At 38.5% G+C, this 19,191-nt stretch overlaps 3 protein-coding genes across 3 annotated transcripts in view; 1 reads left to right on the top strand and 2 right to left on the bottom strand.

Annotated features, from left to right (window-relative positions):
• Positions 1-113: 113 nt before the first annotated feature.
• Positions 114-10,780, bottom strand: pld7 (phospholipase D family, member 7). The gene is made up of 11 exons (XM_053630974.1): positions 10,549-10,780; positions 9,295-10,161; positions 7,717-7,901; positions 6,746-6,929; positions 6,438-6,552; positions 5,050-5,177; positions 2,515-2,718; positions 1,325-1,464; positions 990-1,155; positions 796-895; positions 114-669 (listed from the first exon to the last, which is right to left on the bottom strand). Exons 1-11 carry the CDS (start codon positions 10,561-10,563, stop codon positions 461-463), a joined length of 2,313 nt encoding a protein of 770 aa, XP_053486949.1. The 5' UTR covers positions 10,564-10,780; the 3' UTR covers positions 114-460.
• Positions 10,781-14,548: 3,768 nt separating this feature from the next.
• Positions 14,549-19,035, top strand: gpr137 (G protein-coupled receptor 137). The gene is made up of 8 exons (XM_053630973.1): positions 14,549-14,643; positions 15,101-15,808; positions 15,889-15,938; positions 16,069-16,309; positions 16,972-17,121; positions 17,214-17,342; positions 17,868-17,983; positions 18,161-19,035. The coding sequence occupies exons 2-8, from the start codon at positions 15,440-15,442 to the stop codon at positions 18,252-18,254; spliced, it is 1,149 nt and encodes a 382-aa protein (XP_053486948.1). The 5' UTR covers positions 14,549-14,643; positions 15,101-15,439; the 3' UTR covers positions 18,255-19,035.
• The window catches only part of syvn1 (synovial apoptosis inhibitor 1, synoviolin), a 12,077-nt gene continuing 11,659 nt past the window's right edge, over positions 18,774-19,191 (bottom strand). The window contains exon 16 of the mRNA XM_053630972.1: positions 18,774-19,191. This exon is cut by the window's right edge and continues 343 nt beyond it. The gene's annotated coding sequence lies outside the window, so the exon portion shown is untranslated.

The raw sequence follows: 19,191 nt of genomic DNA, 5'->3' as shown, positions 1-19,191 counted from the left end.
ACAACACACCGGGCACGTCCTGATCCGCACACTGCTCTAATAAACACTGTACTAACGTAGAAATCTTTATAGTATGCGGGTTTTGGACTTAATTAGAGATCAACTCATGAATTAAAATGCATCTGGTTTAATTAAGAACCGGATTACTCTCTGTTTGAAACAATGGCATGCTGTTTTAACACTTTACTTGTGAATACTTCTGAGCATACGTCTGAACAAGTCCTGCACAAATTCAGTTTTGTTTGGTTTTTTTTTTTTTTTTACAGGATGTGAAAAATGCACACATGTAAACAGATCATTAAAACAAAAATGTACAACAAGCTAATAAAATATACACATTACAGAAAAGTTACTGCCATGACCAAATATTGCCCAGAGTAAAGATACATTCCAAGATACAGCAAGTCACAAGGCAGAATGTACATGGTGCATGAATGCCGAAGTCTATTATATAGCAGCTTTACAACACTTCTTTCCTCCTGCTGCAATACTCTACATGATTGTCCGTGAGCGCTTGAGCAAAGTCGGAATTCCAGTCTCTCTGGAAAATCTTCTGTAGTTGATTCTGCACTGTTTGCTGGCCCTTTTCCACCACAGAGCCTGTCTGATTCACCACAAGCCCAACTCCAGCTGTCTGGCTGAAATAATTTTCAGACCAATTGGAAGTTCCTGCAAATGCAATAGAATTACCAACCAGATTAGAGCACACTTTTTTTTTGGGAGAGAAAAGCAACAGTGTTAAACCCTGAGTTTCAATTATACAAACAATGTTTAAAGCAAAGCAAGTACGCTCACCAACATAGACAACGCGATCTGTTACCATATACTTGGCATGGTTGACATGAGCGAAAGGGATCTGATATCGCGCAGGCGAATAAGGAACCTCAAAAACTTTCTGGAAAAATGCAGAAAAGAGAACTTAAATAAGGTCGTCAACATCCTGCTAAAAAGCTGGGTTAGGAAATATTTCAATAGAAAATTAGACATACAACATGAATGCTGCACCCAAGCGGTGTCTTGCTGAGTACTGATAAAGACTGCAGGAAGATGAACATGGCTTCAGGAGAGTGGCTCCAGCAGCTGACCAGCAGATTCACCTCCACCTTTCGGGCACATGCAGCCTCCCGCAGTGCTGAATCAATGGCAGGCCAGAACCTGATACAATTTATATAGTGGACAGAATAAAGAGATGCATTCATTCTTCTAAAAAGTTGTACACTAGCTTAAACTTTTAAGCACCCATCACACAGAATAATCCCATTGTTTATTTGCTATAATTAATAAATCAGTCTTTAATCACTGATCCTCTATAAAAGAAGGTTACCTTATTTCAGGGGTGAACTCAGACATGGGAAGGTAGTCCATCACAGACACATATATGAATTTCTTGGCATCAGCAATTACCGAGAGTATAGCCAAGATATCATCTGTCCTTCCGTAAGTGGATAATTGAGGTGGAGCGCTCTTAAAGGGGTGGAAAAACAGGCAAGGTAAGGTTAGCTAATTTACATACTACCTATCTGGTAATAAGTAAGGAATAAAACATGACAGGGTGTACTGTTATAGGAAAATAAACGTATGACGGAGTGCTTCCTATAACCACACATCCCAAAGTCATGTATTCCTCTTATACCACAGCAATTTGCCAATGATTACGTGTTTTATTAATTAATAAAACAACACGTCACACATTTTTAATGCTGTTAAATATCCACAGGTCAAGTTATTTGCTATCGTCACTTACATTAGGGCAGATATAAACAGTCATTCCCTCACCAGTCTCTCTATTTTTTTTTCCCTTGAAGTTAATAAGATCTAGTGGTGGAATACTTGTTTACCATTATGATGCCTGACATTGGAGACTCCTTCCGTAAATGTTAAAGAAATGTCTGCTTACAGAAAACAGCAGTGTAAAAATGATATGTTTATGTTACGTCTTTGTTAAATAACAACTGCTTTTTAATGCGTTATTAGTCTTGGACTATGTGGCACATCTCCCATACAACTGTCTACAGGTATCATAGAAATGATAACGTATTAGACCACAAGCATTAATATAAATGCGTGATTTGCAGCAGACACTGCGGTCACTGATTTACCGTTATTGAAAATTATTTAACACCTTTTGATCAATCGCAACTGATCATTCAACAGTGCTTTGGTATATAGGCACTTTAGTCACCGACTGTTCATAGAACTGTTCCATGTTCACAGTCAACAAGTTCATAGATTACATTCACTTCAAAAGATACGTCTTTGAAGCGTCCGGATACCGTTAGATATCACAGATTGAGAAATTCATGTAAAGGGTGTCAGTGAAAGTCAAAGAATGAGAGTGAATTTGTCACACTGTATGTGTGAACTGTTGCGAGTAGAGTGGTAACAGAATTTTGAAATAAGGAAGTGACTCAAGACCACATTTTGAGACAGAGAAAAATGGCATGTGTGTGTTATACTGTGTACAGTTATGCCATCCATTTGAAACACTTGTGAGAGCAAGGCCATGGAACTCACAGACAGATAGACACGTGCAGGAACACCGTTGAATTTAACAGTTAATGGGTACTTAATGCTGGAGAGGGCGGAGAATCGGCCAGGCCAGTAGGGAGGTAAGGAGCTATTTTTCTGAGCACCAAGTTCCCAGTAGACTCCGAAGATCCGTGACGCATCCTGTGCCAAACAGCTGCAGTCCTCCACAGACACGCCAACCTCCTTTACCTGCAAAACATTTCAGCGCAAGGAATAAAATACTGACTTATCATGGCACCTTAATTTAGTTCATGGTGAAAGGCTTTCCTAATTATATGATTTATGTGGAATGAAAACACCCAATGTCTTCTTGCCACCACAGCCCCAAGCCTTTGGTCAACTTCACTGGTTATGCCATGCAATTACCCATGGTGCACTGCACTGGGACATGCAACTATAAACCTCCGACTCAGATTACAAAGATGGGACATTAGCATATTGCTAGCGAACTAGGTAGCTATTAGTAAACTAGCTTGTGTTTGTCAGAGATAGACATGGGATTTCTGTCTTGATGTGCATTTTTTTTCCTCAGACATTTAGTAGACAAATATATCAAAATATACATGAAGAAATAGGTTTAAACTACATCTACATTCCCCTCCAAAAGTACTGGAACAGCAAGGCTCATTCTTTTGTTTTTGCTATACACGCAAGATATCAGGATTTGAGATCAAAAGCTGAATATGAGACAACAGATCATAATTTCAGCTTTCATTTCCTGATATTTGCATGTAGATGTGTTAAACAACTTAGAACATGGTAGCTTTGATGGCAGAGCACCCAATCTTCAGGTGAGCAAAAGTATTAGAACAAACAGTGTTAAAGTATATAACACTTGATATTTAGTTGAATATCCCTTGCTTGTGATAACTGCATGAAGCTGAGTCACACTGACACCACCAAAATGTTATATTCTTATTTTGTGAAGCTTTTTCAGCTTGTACTGCAGCTTCTTTCAGTTGTTTGTTTCGGGGGTTTCTCCCTTCAGTCTCCTCTTCAGGAGGTGAAATGCATGTTCAGTTGGGTTAAGGTCTGGTGATTGCCTTGGCCAGTCTAAAACCTTCCACTTCTGTCCCTGTTGAAGTCCTTTGTTGTGTTGGCAGTGTGTTTTGGATCATTGTGTTGCTGCATGATGAAGTTCCTCCCAATTAGATTGGGTGCGTGTCTCTGTAAATTGGCAAACAGAACATTTCTGTAATCATCTGATCTCATTGTGCTGCTACCATCGTGAGTTACATCATAAAGACTAGTGAGCCTGTTCCAGAAGCAGCCATGCAAACCCAAGCCACGACACTACCTTCACCATTCTTGACCAATGAGCTCATATGTTTTGGATCATGAGAAGATCTTTCTTTCTTCACATTTTGGTCTTTCCATCACTTTGGTAGAGGTTAATCTTGGTTTCAGAACTTTTTTGGGTTAACCTTTGTATTTGTTTTTGAATTCCAATCTGTCTTTCCAATTCTTACTGCTGATGAATGGTTTGTATCTTGTGGTTTGGCCTATATATTTCTGCTCTGAAAGTCTTCAAACAGTTTGATTATGATACCTCCACCCTAGCCCTATGGAGGTTGTTGATGATGTCACTGACTGTTGTTTAGTGTTGTTTTCCTTGGCTGACCTGTACAATGTCTGGTTGTTAGTACTCCAGTGGTTTCCTTTCTTTTTCAGGACATCGTCAACGGTTGTATTGGCTATGCCCAATGCTTGTGCAATGGCTCTGATCGATTTCCCCTCTTTTCTCAGCTTCAGAATGGCTTGCTTTTCTCCCATAGACAGCTTTCTGGTCTTCATGTTGGTTTATCCTTTTTAACAAAAAATGCAGTCTTCACAGGCAAAACCCAGTCCTCAAACCAAAAGCAGACATTCAGAACTATTAATTATTTAAACAATCACCTGGGCAACAAGAAACACCCGTCAATCACATGTTCTAATATTTTTGATAAAACACCTGCAAAAAAAAATGGGTGGGTTCAAACAAAAGGTGCCAGGTTCTAAGTTGTTTAACACATCTAGATGTAAATATCAGGAAATGAAAGCTAAAATTCAGATTTATTGTCTCTCATATTCATCTTTTGATCTCAAACCCAAATGCTTTCAATGTATAGCAAAAACAAAAAAAAATGTGCCTTGCTGTTCCAATACTTTCAGAGGGGACTGTAAGTCAAACCAAGTCAATTCAGAAATCCATTAAAACTTGAACGCCATTACAGATCACAAAGATATAATATGCTAGTCATTCAGTAAGTTAGTTAGCCATCATGATGTATTGCTGTTGTATTTTACATCAGAAATCATACACAAATTGTTATTTATTGCGAAAATCATATTAATACAGTATAATGCTGAATATTATAGTATATTCAGAATAAGCTAGCCAGCAGGCACTAACCATTTATAAAACACATTTTGAACACAGAGGTATGTTTCTGAGCAGCCTGTGTTCATCATTTAGATTAATGAAACAAATTCTTAGATGCTGAAATTCAGAATGCCACATGTTGATATTTTCGGAAATACCTGGGTTAGCGAGCGCCAGTCCATGTTTGCACTTCCTACATACACATGCTTCTTGTCCACAACCCAAAGCTTTGTGTGGACGACACCTCCGGTGATGTTTTTAAGGTCAACCTCTCTGACTTCTGCACCTGAATGCAAAAAGCAAAGAATAAGATTTTTCACTTTGCTCCTGGGAAAATTAGGGCTGCACAATTAATTGAATATCGATCTCGATCATGATTTTGACTGCCCACGATTAAGTGAATATGATCAACTGTGATATTGACGTTTAAAGTTCGTCCTGCGCTCATAGAAAACTCTGCTGCATATCACATCAAGTGCTTCCAAAACTTACAGCCAGTAACCACTGAGTGGCACAGGGATGACATCATTTTTTAATGCCTAAACCAAGAAACCAGTTAGCATTTTAACGCTCGCGCTGTGTGCTCCAGCGCTTGCGCGAGGGGAAATCATGACACTAACAAGTTGCTAAATGGGACTATAGATGTTGTCGGGGACATTAAACGTCATCACGCCAAACAGGAAAAAACTTTGCAGATAAACTGGTTCCCAAAAAAATATTCCCCCCAAAAAAACGTGGATGAAGATTCATCCACAGTGTAAATCCGTATTATGGAAAATGGTTTAAATCAAGTTTGGAAAAGTTGTCGGAAGCTCGGTGATGGTGACGTTGAAGTCGAGCGACCGTGGTGTAGTTCGTTTATAGCATAAGGTTAGCTGTTTATTTCTGGCGATTGTATTTAGGCTTCATACTTCATAAAAGTTGTGTTCATTTGAGAAATTTATCTTGATGGACAAAACATGTTAGTATTGTAAACTTTTGTTTATCACAAAGCTTTTCTTTTTACAATAATCTAAAAGCCTATGGGAAAATCCTATTGGGTTTTTGTCGAGGGAACCAGTGTGATGATAACTTCCGGGTTTTGGTATAAAATGACGCCATCCCTGCACCGTTCTATTTGGCGATTTGGCTGCATCTCTCCTCCTGTAAACACTGTTATTGTCTTTTCTGCACACGCCTGAATTGTTTTTATTTAGTTGCATATTGTTATATTTGATTGCATATTTTCCATTTGGTTGATGGCATTTTTATTTTTACTTATCATATATTTGGGGTACAATTTTATTGATAATTTGCTTCTACGAGATGATGCACTTTAAGGATCAGTCTAATTTCATGCAAAGATTTGTACATTGGCAGGAATGTAGCACAACATGGAGGTGAAAGCAGTGGTCTGTTTATTTAAATGTGAAAGTGCAATAAAAATATGTTGTCCCTAAAATCAATGGATAATCGTGATCTCAATATTGATGAAAATAATCGTGATTATCATTTTGACCATAATCGTGCAGCCCTATTGGAAAGACAAGTACACTGTCAAATCTACCTGTTCCTGTTAGCTCGTCCGTGTCTGATCTGTATGTCTGAGGGGCATTAACTGCAATCTTCAACTTCACGCCTCTAGGTTCGAGCTGCTTCAGGTGATCTAACAGTACTTTGCCCTGAAATAGAAAATAAATGCAAACTAGTCATAAAAAAATTGTTTAGCATTTGCCTTACGACAAAGAGCAAGAACTGATGTGCTTAGTAAGAAGGCAGATGACTTTCTGATCCTGAAGAGTGTGTCATGAAGGAGAACCTGGTGGAAAACACTGGCTGTTGCTTGCAAATCCACACACACCAAAGCTGTTTTACCTGCATTGCACTGGGATCAGTCAGGCCAAGATCCGAGTCTCTGAGCGTGAGGTAGAAAGCAGCAATGTTGACTGAGCTGTTAGCTCGGATTAGCAGGTTGGTCCAGGTATGTGCGATGCTCTGCAGGTGTGGGGAGCCAGAGGGGAAGAGCATTCCTTCAGGGATACTCTCAGTAAGTGTCAGCCTGATGGGTAGGGTCAAAACATATCTGAGTGTATTGTAAAGATTTTGGTGTCATTTTAAAAAAAAAAAAAAAAAAAGAAAAAAAGAAAAGAAAAAAAAAATGTACACACACACACGGTCAAAAGTTTGAAGACTGAAATGACTCATGATCTTAAAAACCTTTTGATCTGAAGGTGTTTGATTATGAAGGTGTTAGATTAAATGTTTGAAATGACTCATGATCTTAAAAACCTTTTGATCTGAAGGTGTTTGATTATGAAGGTGTTAGATTAAATGTTTGAAATGGGTGTTGTACACAAAAATATAGTTGTGCCAACATATTCATTTCTTTCATTAGAAAACTAAGATTTTTTTTTAAACGGATGACTTGAAGATAAATATTCCAAAAAGCAGCCAGTAAGTGTGCAGCATATGTGTGAACTCCTTTAATACTGTTTAAAAAGCATCTCAGGGGGATTCCTCAAGAAATCGGTTGAGAAAATGCAAAGAACACATTTCTGGAAATTCTAGGCAAAAAGGTGTCTACTTTGAAGATGCTAAAATACTAAATTATTTTTATTTATTTTGGAATTTTTTAATCACAAAATAATTCCCATAGTTCCATTTGTGTTGTTCCAGAGTTTTGATGACTTTATTATTATTATAAAATGTGGGGGGGAAAAAAATAAAGAAAGAATGAGTGTCTAAACTTTTGACTTGTAGTGTGTGTGTGTGTGTATATATATATATATATATATATATATATATATACATACACACACACACATAACAAAAACACATTTTCTCACCTACAATCTGAACTGCATTCCTCTTGGGGCAACCAGAAACCTTCAAGCCAGTGCAGTTCCAGCTGCACCATGAGGTGGGACACGGATCTAGGGACCCCATATTGCCAAATGTGTTGACCAAATCCACCCAGAAGCAACAGGAAAGATGGGAACAAACAGAAGAGAGCAAAGCTCCATCCTCTTGTCTACCAAACACACAACAACAAAAAAAACATTTATTTCCCTTCATGAAAAAAAAGACACACATTACAGAAATCACCCAGTCAGTCACTGGGTATAATTTCTGGCTCTTTTATACTGTATAAGAAAAAATAAATAAAGAAAAAACCCAAAAATTATGAATGTTTATAACATAAGCACTGTTGAATTCTCAAATCTGGTGCAGATTAATTTTCTAAAACAGCCCAGCTCTGACAAATGTTTTGGCTGTAATTTAATGCACATGTTTACACTAATACATTATTATTTCTACAGTAAAAGATCTTTTACAAGCACTTAATAGTACTAAGGCACAGATGCTCCATGTGCCTCCTAATAAACAGATTTTTTAAATAATAGTTAGTTAACAATGAAAAATGCATAATCTCCAGTTATGCATTCTCCATATGCAATCTCCAGTGTCAGAGCTTTGTAACAATCATTACATTTTCCAAGATGGGACAGTCTTCAGAACAGAGGACTTTGAGTCTTTCGATTGGTCTTAATAACTTCAAAAGAGGGGAAAAAAAGAGACTTGTGTACGGGAACGACTGTTTATAGCTGCTACAATGTAAGTGATAACGGGAGCTAACTTGTCTCATTCTACGACATAAAATGTAACTAGGAATGGTGTCGTTCTTTAATAAATAAAAGGACATGCTGTTATTGGAATTTAATCCACTGTGACTACGTTTACATGGACAGCAATAATCTAATTGTTTACATTATTCTGAATAAGACAATATTGTGATTGTGTTTACATGAGTTGCTTTTAGAATATTCCTTTCATGCTCCCGTTTTACATGTTATAGAACATTTCATGTATCAACATAGAGTTCGTCTTCATTATGGTACCATATACAGTTTTGGGTGTTTCATTTTTAATTTTATGAAAGCTTCAAGTGCAGTTAATTATTTGTCATGTTATACGTGCAAATAGACGACTGCTTGAAGCCGCGGGCTGCGTCCGAAACCGCATACTTACCATGTATACATGTATTTCACCTACTATATAGTAGGTAAATATGCGGTTTTGGATGCAGCCATTTGCCGTCATACAGTTGAGCACTGCCGTGTGTGTGTGTACTTGTGTATGTGTCCTGTCGTAAAATGCAGCGAAAACTCTCACACGGCGTTAATAGTGTGATTAAGGTGTGTACATATCTATAATGTACTTCATTTATGCGACTAAACTAGGAATACTCCACGTCTTAATTCAATTTGTGTTTACTTCGACTATGACTTTAGTCAGATTAAGGTAATCAATAATCACTGTTTACATGGTAGTTTCTTAATCAGAGTATTGTCTTAATCAGGTTAATATCGGATTATTGTTGTCTATGTAAATGTACTGAGTGTAATAAATCATTTGTGTCGTACCCTTGAGGATGTGCTGTTTTTTGGTTCTGCCTGCTTTGAATGGACCGTTTTACTCCTAGCAGGGATATCTACATCATTTTGCTTCAAAACTCTTTCAGGAGACACTTCCGCTGGAAGCTTTTCAGTCTCTTGTACTGCCGAACACTGCTTTTGGGTATCCTCTGTGACTGATGCTGCTGGTACTTCTTTTTGAAGCCACTCCTCAAATTCATCCCCAATCTCCTGTATGCCTTCGCTCTTTATGAGTTTTTGTTTAAGATCATCCTGAATAGCTGTATCTGATTCTTGCTCGTCTTTGTATTGAAACTCTGCACTTGCATCATGAGGCTCTGCAGGTGGTTCTGAGGCTGAATCTGTGTCGTGGGACTCTAAGAGTGCTCTAAGACTCGGTCGGTGAAGACTCTTCGAGTCGTTTGGTTCAGGAGAGTGGTTTTCTTCGAGTGGAAGTGATGCAGCTTCTGAAGTTTCCGACACAGTGGGATCTGACATACCAGCAACAGAGAGATCATCAGCGCTGTGCGAGTGCATGCGAGTTGACAGGACAGGCAAGGCCGTTTCTCTGTCACTAAACACTGGCAATTTTGTTCTCAAAATCAAAGTCTCTCCAGAGCCGAGCCCTCTCTCTTTCATTTGGCATTCTCGACTGGATCCCTCTGGCTTTGATGGCAGCTGTGACTCTGCAATTTGGGTGGTGGTTCGCTTGCGAGCCAGCGAGCTTTGGAAAGTGGGGATACGAGAAGAAGGTTTTCCAGCTTTTCGTGCTTCTTCCCCTTCCGTCTTCTTTTCAGCCATGCCCTTATCCTGATCATCCTCCTCCTCCTTTATAATCTGATGTACCTGTGTCCCAATATCGATATCTTCAGTTTCCTATAATGACAACCCAAAAACATGCTTATAGTCGGGTCTATTTATAGGTCGATGACTTTCGATTTTCATTTGGTAGGATGTCAAAAGAAAACATAACAGAATTTATAAAGGGTGCTGTTGGACTGACATGCATCGCACCACACCTTTAACTTGTACTGCATAAAGGAGCATCATGGCAAAAGGAAGCAAATGAGATTAACGTAAATTGAGACTTTACACCCAAATAAACACAGCTGGTCAGGATGGCTAGCTAGTTATTATGGGTTTAAAACAGAATGAGTTACATATCTAGGACGTTAATGTTCTGTGCACCCGAAATAAAATGAGCTAACAAGATTAGCTTGATGCACAAAGCTAAAAATAATAATAATAATAACGTTAACTTACCGTTATTTGAGCCATTAATTGTCAAATCTATACAAGCTCGCTAACCAAACAGGGTTTCTATCTATTAACACTAATCTATTAAAAGGTTGTGAATAAAGAACTAGTCTTAGCCGAGTAGCTTTTGTATATCTAAGGTACTAAGAGCTAATGTAGCTAGCAAGCAAGCTATATTGGGAAACAAGTTGCGTCTCTCTCTCTCTCTTTCTTCCTTTCTGCTACGTGGCTGTGGTTCAGAGGAGAGAGAGAGAGAGAGAGAGAGAGAGAGAGAGAGAGAGAGAGAGAGAGAGAGAAGAAACCTCGCCTACTTTCCCCAAGCTCATTTAAACACCCACCTCTGAGAACCTGTAAATATGTCTGAGTCGTGATGAGTGCCGCGGTGTTGTGTTTGATCTGACGCCACCCCATCTCCCTCAAATAACCAACTAATCACGCTATTAACAATTTCACACTTAGAATCTTTCGTACGATTCTAAATGTAAACATGTACACCGATGAGTTATAAATGATCAGAGCCGAAGAGATTGTTTTGATGTTTAAACTGAGTGATGAACCGCTACACGACGCTGATAAACTGCATGTAAACAGATTATGAGCCAAATTGAAGCAGCCGCGGTTTCCGGTTCTCACTCTCCATTGGTGCTGTGACTGAGCCACTGACACACTGTAGTCCATCTCTCCTCTAGAGGGAGACGCAGATCAGCTCACTCGGGTTTATTCATTCTCTCTCTCTCACTCTCTCTCGACATTGTGGTAATAGACAAAGACAGGAAAGCGGTAGATATGGGAAGTTCGGATCATTTTACTGACCCGGATCTTTGAATCTCTTTCAGCACAATGAACGAATCTTTTTTTTCGAGTCATTTCGTTCATTTCAGCAGAATATAATTAAAATGTTACATGTTAAATTCCCCAACACATCTAGTACTTACGCAAACGTTTGGAATAAATAAAATAAACTATAGGTTAAAACAGCCAAGGCCGAATTATGAGAAACAGAAATGATTCATTAATAGCTTAGCATTAGGTCTTCAGGCTATGCAGTTTGTTAGTTCACCTCTCGATCCAAATCATTTTTTCTTTTGTCACGTCACATTTGTCACGTCCGTTCCCCGGAAACAGAAATGATGAGTCCACGTCTCGAGTCTTCGGGTTCTAGTCGTTTGTTCATCACGTGACCACCAGATAGACTGCATGCAGTAGAGCTGTGACGTGATGAACGAACGACTCGAACCCGAAGACTCGAGAGGTGAACTAATCATTTCTGTTGACGGTATTGCATGGTGCATTGCCTGTGGGGCGGTCACCGGAAGAACGAATGACTCGAACCCAAAGACTCAAGACGTGAACTAATCGTTTCTGTTTCTGGTATAGAACCTATAGGGATGTTGCAACGCATGCGCGGCCAAAAGTGAGCAAATCACTCTCTGAAACAACTCGTTGTTCCCGAGTCATATTAAAGATTCGTTCAAAATGAACAAATCGTTCATCATGAACGACACATCATTAACACACACAATAAGAAAGAATATGAGAAGCTGGAGAAATACCAGGGACTCAGAGAACAACTGAAAAGGATGGGGAAGATCCTGAAAGCAGTCCCTGTGCTGACAGGAGCACTCATGGCAGTGAAGCTGGATAAGTGGCTCCGACAGATCCAAGGAATAACACCTGAGATTTCTTTACAGAAGTGCTTGGAAAAGCTAAGATACTGAGCAGAACACTCAAACTCCCAGAACTCTTCTAGACCTTCAAATGTTACATATTTAATGGTGATGAGCAAAATGATAGAATATATCTCTCTCTCTTTTTCTGGCCAGTTTAGGACTACAGCTGAATTGGGAGGTAAATAAAATCTACAACCAATAAAATGATAACAACAACAACAACAACAACAACTTTATTTTCAAACATTCAGTTGTTCATTGGAGTCTGGTACAAAATATTAGTTTAATTTGAGATTTTGTGCACATGGGAATTTCCACACAGAGCTCACCAGGGGTTTCCTCTGGGTGCTGCGGTTTCCTCCCCCAGTACAAAGACATGTGCTGTAGACTGATTGGCATTTCTATATGTCCGTAGTATGTCAATGTGCCACCCTTCCTTGTGGCCCAAGTTCACTGGAATTGGCTCCAGACTCCCCTGTGACACAGTGTAGGATAAGTGGTATGGAAAATGGATGGATGGATTTTGTGCATAAAGATTGTAAAGATATAGATGCCAGAAACATCCTACACTGAGAATGGCAAATAGTTTAGATGTTTTCTTGATGTTCTCATCATGTGACTTGGAGGTGATTTACATTTTATATTTTCCTCAAAACTGCCTTTGTTGACTGTCCATTAGCATGGACGCTATGCACAAAAGCCCAACTTCCACAGCTTCTTTCGCAGGCACAGTATATCACAGAGACAAAGGGCTGGTGTCGTTTAAAAGCTACTGAAGAGCTTTTTTTATAACATAGCGTATGTTAGTCATTGCAACCCAGAGCTACAGTATCATGTGACCAGTGCACCTTCTCTGTCTTTTAAGTTTATGGTGATCTCCAATCTCCAAACTTTTTGTTATTTAAACAACACATCAAAACTACAAATTTAAGCTATCCAATTTCCATAAACACATTATATTTTTAAAAATTCAGATATTTTAAAATCAGTAAAATATTCCAGTTACTAAAAGAGTATTTTTGTGTGGTAATTGACACTGTTGCTAACAGAGTTAATACACTTTTAAATACAGTGCATGAGTTATTAAAAAAAAAAAAAAAGTGCTGTAATGTCATAAAATGTAACACATGCACTGTACAGACCGGGAAGAGTCGTAAAGCATAAACACTGTGTGGTGCAAATTGGATGGTAACCAAAGGCATGCTTTTTCATTTGGCAAAAATGTTCGGTAGTCAGCATAGGGGGCTGCCTTGTGATGTGAAAAGAATAGAAACTGCAATTTACATGACTAAATTAGGTAACTAAGGTCAGAAGATCATGAAGAAGTGACAACCATTTCTATCTGAGAGGGAAAACCACACAAAAAAGGTTTTTTTTTTTTTTTAAAAAAGCAGAAGACAAGAAACAGACCCAAACAGCAGAAAAAATGAATGCAAATTAATTCTACTTAGTCTGTTTGTGCACTGAATGACTAAATAACAATAACTAAACAACAGTTAACTTACCTTTACAGTTTCTATAAAAAATTAAACGTAGTTTTGCAACAGAAAAAAAAATGTTGAAGACAGGAAGAAGAAATAGTCAACCTCACACTTTTACAAATTGGGTATCATTGGAAAGCCCATGATGTCCTCTTTAGTGTGCAACAGGAAGTCACAAGGTAATTCACATGAGTGAAAGGAGAGATGCAAAAACAACAACAAAAAAACTAAATGTCCTCTACAGAGAGAGAGAGAAAGAAAGAAACACTAATGTTTGGGAATCTAATTTGTATTTATTTATTTATTTATTTATTTATTTATTTTTACTGATTTGATAATGTAGAAGTCATAAAATAAAAAATCTATAACAAAGTGTGTACTAAAAAATAAGGTAAATATCTAGGGACAAAACATATCTACACAAACATAACACCAAATTCTCCAATTGTGCAGTAGAAATCTGAATTAGATAGAGCTTTGTAAATCATTTGGATTACTTTAAACCCCTGCTGAGAGAGAGAGAGAGAGAGAGAGAGAGAGAGAGAGAACGAACCTCTGTGCATGTAGATAGATAGATACTGGCTGGAACATGCTGGAACATGTTTGAGCCCCTTAGTTCCAGTGAAGACAAACTGTAATGCTACACACAGAGATATCCGTATAACTTTATGCTTCCTATTTTGTGGTACCAATTTGAGGAAGGAACCCATAATGTTGGTCAGGTGTTCACAAACCTTTGGCCTTAGAGTTTATGTGGTTATAATTTGAATCCCTGCTATTCTATTCGATAAACATGGAGAATTATACCTGACTCTCCGCTAGATGGCGAAACTGTAACACATAGAAATCTCTGCCGGTGTTGTTGGGTTTGTTGTTTTTGGGTTGAACGCAACGAGGAAGTAGACCCACTTCAGTACGACAGCTGACGTTCACAAACTATCTAAGGCACGGTGAGATTGTTTCATATTAAACTTGTGTTTGATAACGACTACAGATCATTTCCCCCGGCAGTTTCCTTTTCGGGGTCTGTGTGAATCAGCTTAACTTTATCACAACAGCTAGCGAAGAGCTTGATTTTATCTTAGCAAAGTTAGCTAAATATTTGTAGCAAGCTAGGTAGCTGTTTACTGGAGTATTGTTGCTGTTGTTTTTGACCTAGATAAACAAATGTAATCTAGTTATATAGCTTTTCCTGGGATCGATTTAAACAGTCATTATAAATCATATTTGAGCTATTCGTAATGTACAGCTAGTGCTGAGTTGCTTTTCCAGTATGCGTTATGGTAAATATTTTGTGAAGTTGTGTTGCTAATGTAATGAAAGTCAGTTGACACTTTCGTTTGTATCCCTCAAAGTGTTGTTAAATAGTAAAGGAAGTCTTTATTGCTCATTATCTTTCTGTTACAGGTTTGGACCAAAACATGGCTTCGATGTGATTGATACTTCGTCCTGATAGTTTTATATGAACACATAATGTGTGTGTGAAGCTACAGTGTACTACAGCCAGCAATGTTTTTAGGGATAAATCCTATCCTCAGCATTCCTTGGATATCTAAAGGAAATGATTGATCTGTTTTGAAGTAGAATTACCAAAAGCAAAGTTCAGACAGTTAAGGGCTTCTCAGAGCTGTGAACCAAAGCTTTCCTCAGCTTTAAATTGACTTTTGGATTTTAAAATTACATTTAAACAAATCGTCTGGTTTATATATCAGTCACACTTAGTCTTGGATTATTTCTTTTCACGCCATGGAGGTTATACGCCCCAGTTCCAACTCTTCTGTGCCTCCTCCTTTCCCAATAATGCCAGCTATGGCTCCGTCTGTACAGCTTGGAGTCACCATCCTTTACACTTGCCTGTATGGAGCTCTGTTCCTGATAGTGTACATCCAGCTCTGGTTGTTGTTATTCTGTCGTCATAAGAGATGGAGCTACCAGAGTGTTTTTCTGTTCCTCTGCCTGTTTTGGGCAGCCCTCCGTACTACTCTGTTTTCCTTTTACTTCGGTGATGCTGTTGCCGCCAACCACCTGCCCACTCCGATCTACTGGCTCCTCTACTGTTGCCCCGTGTGCCTCCAGTTCTTTACTCTGAGCCTCATCAATCTCTACTTTACGCAGGTAAGGTTTAAGCGAATCTTCTAACGTATCCCTGAGTTCTTCTTTGAAAATGCTCAGTCTGTATTGTTGTACGTTAACAGGTCTTGCTCAAAGTTAGAGACTCGTTTAGTATCGAACCCAGGAACCGATTGTGAGTAACTTTATCGTTTTGTTCTTTTTTTTGTTTGTTGTTGTTTGGCTTATTAAATGTCTGACCCAAGATGACAACGTTTATTTATTTTTTTTAAGTGTCCTATTTAAACAGTCTTCTTTTCTCTCAGGTATGTGGCCCGCTGTGTGTATGCAACCATGAGTGTGGTCTTCTTATGTGTCAACGTGGTTTGTGCCAGCCTCGGGGAGAGAGGGGACACAGGCAGGGTCAGGAACAAAACCTGGACGCTGGTACTAGTCCGTGTCTTGGTAAATGACCTCCTTTTCATCATCGAGGCTGTGTGTCTGGCCACTTCGCTGCTGCTCCTGACTCGGTTCTCTCCCACCACCAGCCCTTATTTACACAGTAAGGTAAATAACCGTAGCCGTGTTTCCATCCATGTTATGAATTTAACACTGTAAAACATCTCAGGTGATTAAACTTAGAAATGAAAGTTCACCTGCTGCCTTAAAAACGTGAGTAAATTCAAATTGAAAATAACCTGTTTCAACTCAAAAAGTTGTTTTACAAAGAGGTCAAGACAATGAATTACTTTAAGTTAAATTTTTGAGAGCTTATAAACTTGAGTTCAATGTCCAGAACTTGTCATGACAACTGGAGTTAAAGAGAAGAAATAAGTGCACATAACTTATTGGGACTATCATGTTTTACAGTGAACTTATGTGGAAAAATTGGAACGTAACATGACTTTTTTTTTAACGCTCATCAAGCAATTTATTCAGTAAACGTGTTGCTATTGTAGTTTATGTGCATGTCTTCTTCTCGACTGGAAAAAAACAAAATTTAAAGATGTATCTTGGAGATTTTTTTTTTGCATCCGGTAAGTCCATGCAGCGTTTTTATTTTATGTGATATCCCAAAATTTGCATAAAAATACGTGGACGGAAACATAGCTAGTAGTATTAAGCTATCACTTAGTATTAAAGGCTCAGGCAGTTGCTATTATAATAATAGGATCGATTTGGGTGAGGTTTTGAATTTACTGACAGTTCATTGTCCTCTTGTATTGCAGGGGACCAGCCTTTGCAGGACAGCTGTATTAGGAGCAGGTGTGATCCTTCTGTTCCTCAGCAGAGCGTGCTATAACCTTACCGTACTCATCATGTCACAGAATTACAAGGTGGAGTCCTTCGGCTTTGACTGGTACAACATCTCGGATCAGGTATGGAAGTTTGATGGATTTATGAAGTTCAAGCATGATGGAAATGCACTTGAACATTTCGGAGAGTCACGTTCACTCCTGTTTCTCCCAAGGCTGATCTTCGTAATGATCTCGGAGACATGGGCTACATTATTTTCGGAGCGATTCTTTTCATATGGGAGCTCCTCCCCACAAGCCTGCTGATTCTCATCTTCAGAGTGCCACGTCCTCATAAAGAAATGGTTAGCTCTTCTTTTGGTAACGGGAGTTGCAGACCTGCCGATCTTTACGAATTCTGTGTAGGAGTTCCGCAGTTTAACGTTGGAGCATGCTGCAACGAGTTGTGACTAAAAATTAACTGCGAGTGTCTTCTCTCCTCCGCTCCCCATAATAAAAATGGCAGACGAGCCAATCAACATATGAATTTTGATTTGAATTTTGATCAACATATGAATTTGGAATGATTGGAAATTGTGTAGGTGTTTTTAACGCAACGATATTAACTGAAGCCTTCACTCCCCATCTCACATTCGTAATGATTTTGGCCGGTTTTCGTTTCTCGACTCAGTTTTCCCTCTTGGAAGACACGGCAGTGTATAAACACTCCACTTTATACCGCGGCTCTTTAAATTGTGAAAGTACTGGCATTTCATCCCTTGCCCTTTCAGTGCAGCTACACCTTATTCCCAATTTGGGTTGGCAGGTCTGTAATTATATTACATTGATGTTTTTTTCTTTTTCCAAATTTAAATTTTATTTCTCTTCAGAACTGTAGTCCTGCCGTCAACACAAGAGCTTCACGCTCATATTTCTTTGATGATCCACGAGGGATGGATGGTGACACGAACGCTACTTGGTCTTACAGCATACGCCCTAATAGCAGGTATAGTACCACTGATGATTAAACAGCGTTGTCACATTCCTGCATTTACTTGTAACATGTGAACGTGTGCAGGAAACAAACTGTAATTCACCAGGATGTATTCAAGGTAGACACACAAATAAAAAGGCTAAATACGAAAAGAAAAAAAAAAAAAAACACATTTTGTACTCCTAACAGCTGGTTTGGCTCCAGTGAGACGACGCCGTTGTTGTTCAACAGGACAGATCAGATGAACCAGCATCACTCCCTCTACTCCACTCCACAGACTTGAGCACTCCACAGGAGGGATTTTAAGGGATTTGGCATTGACTATTCTCAGGCAATAATGCATCAGTACCTCAGCGTGTGGAGCCCAATAGGTGATATTTGCACTGAAACCTGGTCACACACTCGCGCACAACATTTTCATGTTTCCAACTTAATAGCTATAGCAGTGTTTTAAGGATGCTTGCAGGCTCTATTCTGTTTACATAAACTAGGACCACTAAAGGACTCTTCCCCCGACTCACTTAAACTTGTCAAAGTTTTTTGTACAATTTTTTTTTTTTTTTTTTTTTTTTAAAAAGTGAAGAGAAACCATATTAGCACAGTTGACTGTGATGCTTAATGTACAGGTGGTTTTTCAGACTGAGGAATTTTCATTTTAAATGTGTTTAACATGAACAATTTAACTGTTGGTCTTTTTTTTGCTGTATTTGAATAATTTTCTAATTTAATTGCATTATAACAAGAAAAATGAAGACTTATTATTATGAAGTATTTTTACATTATTAAGGAGTTTTAAAAAAACTGTGCGAGATGAATGATTTATTCTGCATTATTTACAGATCTTCCTATTAAAATACTTTATACAGTATGTACACTTTGTTAATTTATGCCACGCTTGATGGTAAATTCTCCCCATCAATGGATCAGATCAGATCTAAAGAAAATTCAAACAGCCAGAAATAATCGAAAGCCAAAAAATACCAAAAAAAAAAAAAAATCCATCTTTAACAACACATTCTTACTTATTTCAGTGATCATTTTGTGGGCTTGCAGGGGGGGGGGGGGGGGAGTCAAAGACTATATTTAAAAGAAAAAGAAAAAAAAACAGATGAACTATGCATGTTAAAACGACTTTGCCTCGGATGTATTATTATTCTGCACGTATTAACATGGAATCCAGTCTTCAACCTCTGAATCTCCTATATAACTTAAACAGTGCC

Source organism: Ictalurus furcatus, chromosome 8 (genome assembly GCF_023375685.1).
Source record: "Ictalurus furcatus strain D&B chromosome 8, Billie_1.0, whole genome shotgun sequence".
Lineage (NCBI taxonomy): Eukaryota > Metazoa > Chordata > Actinopteri > Siluriformes > Ictaluridae > Ictalurus > Ictalurus furcatus.
This window is presented reverse-complemented; position numbering and strand designations above follow the sequence as displayed.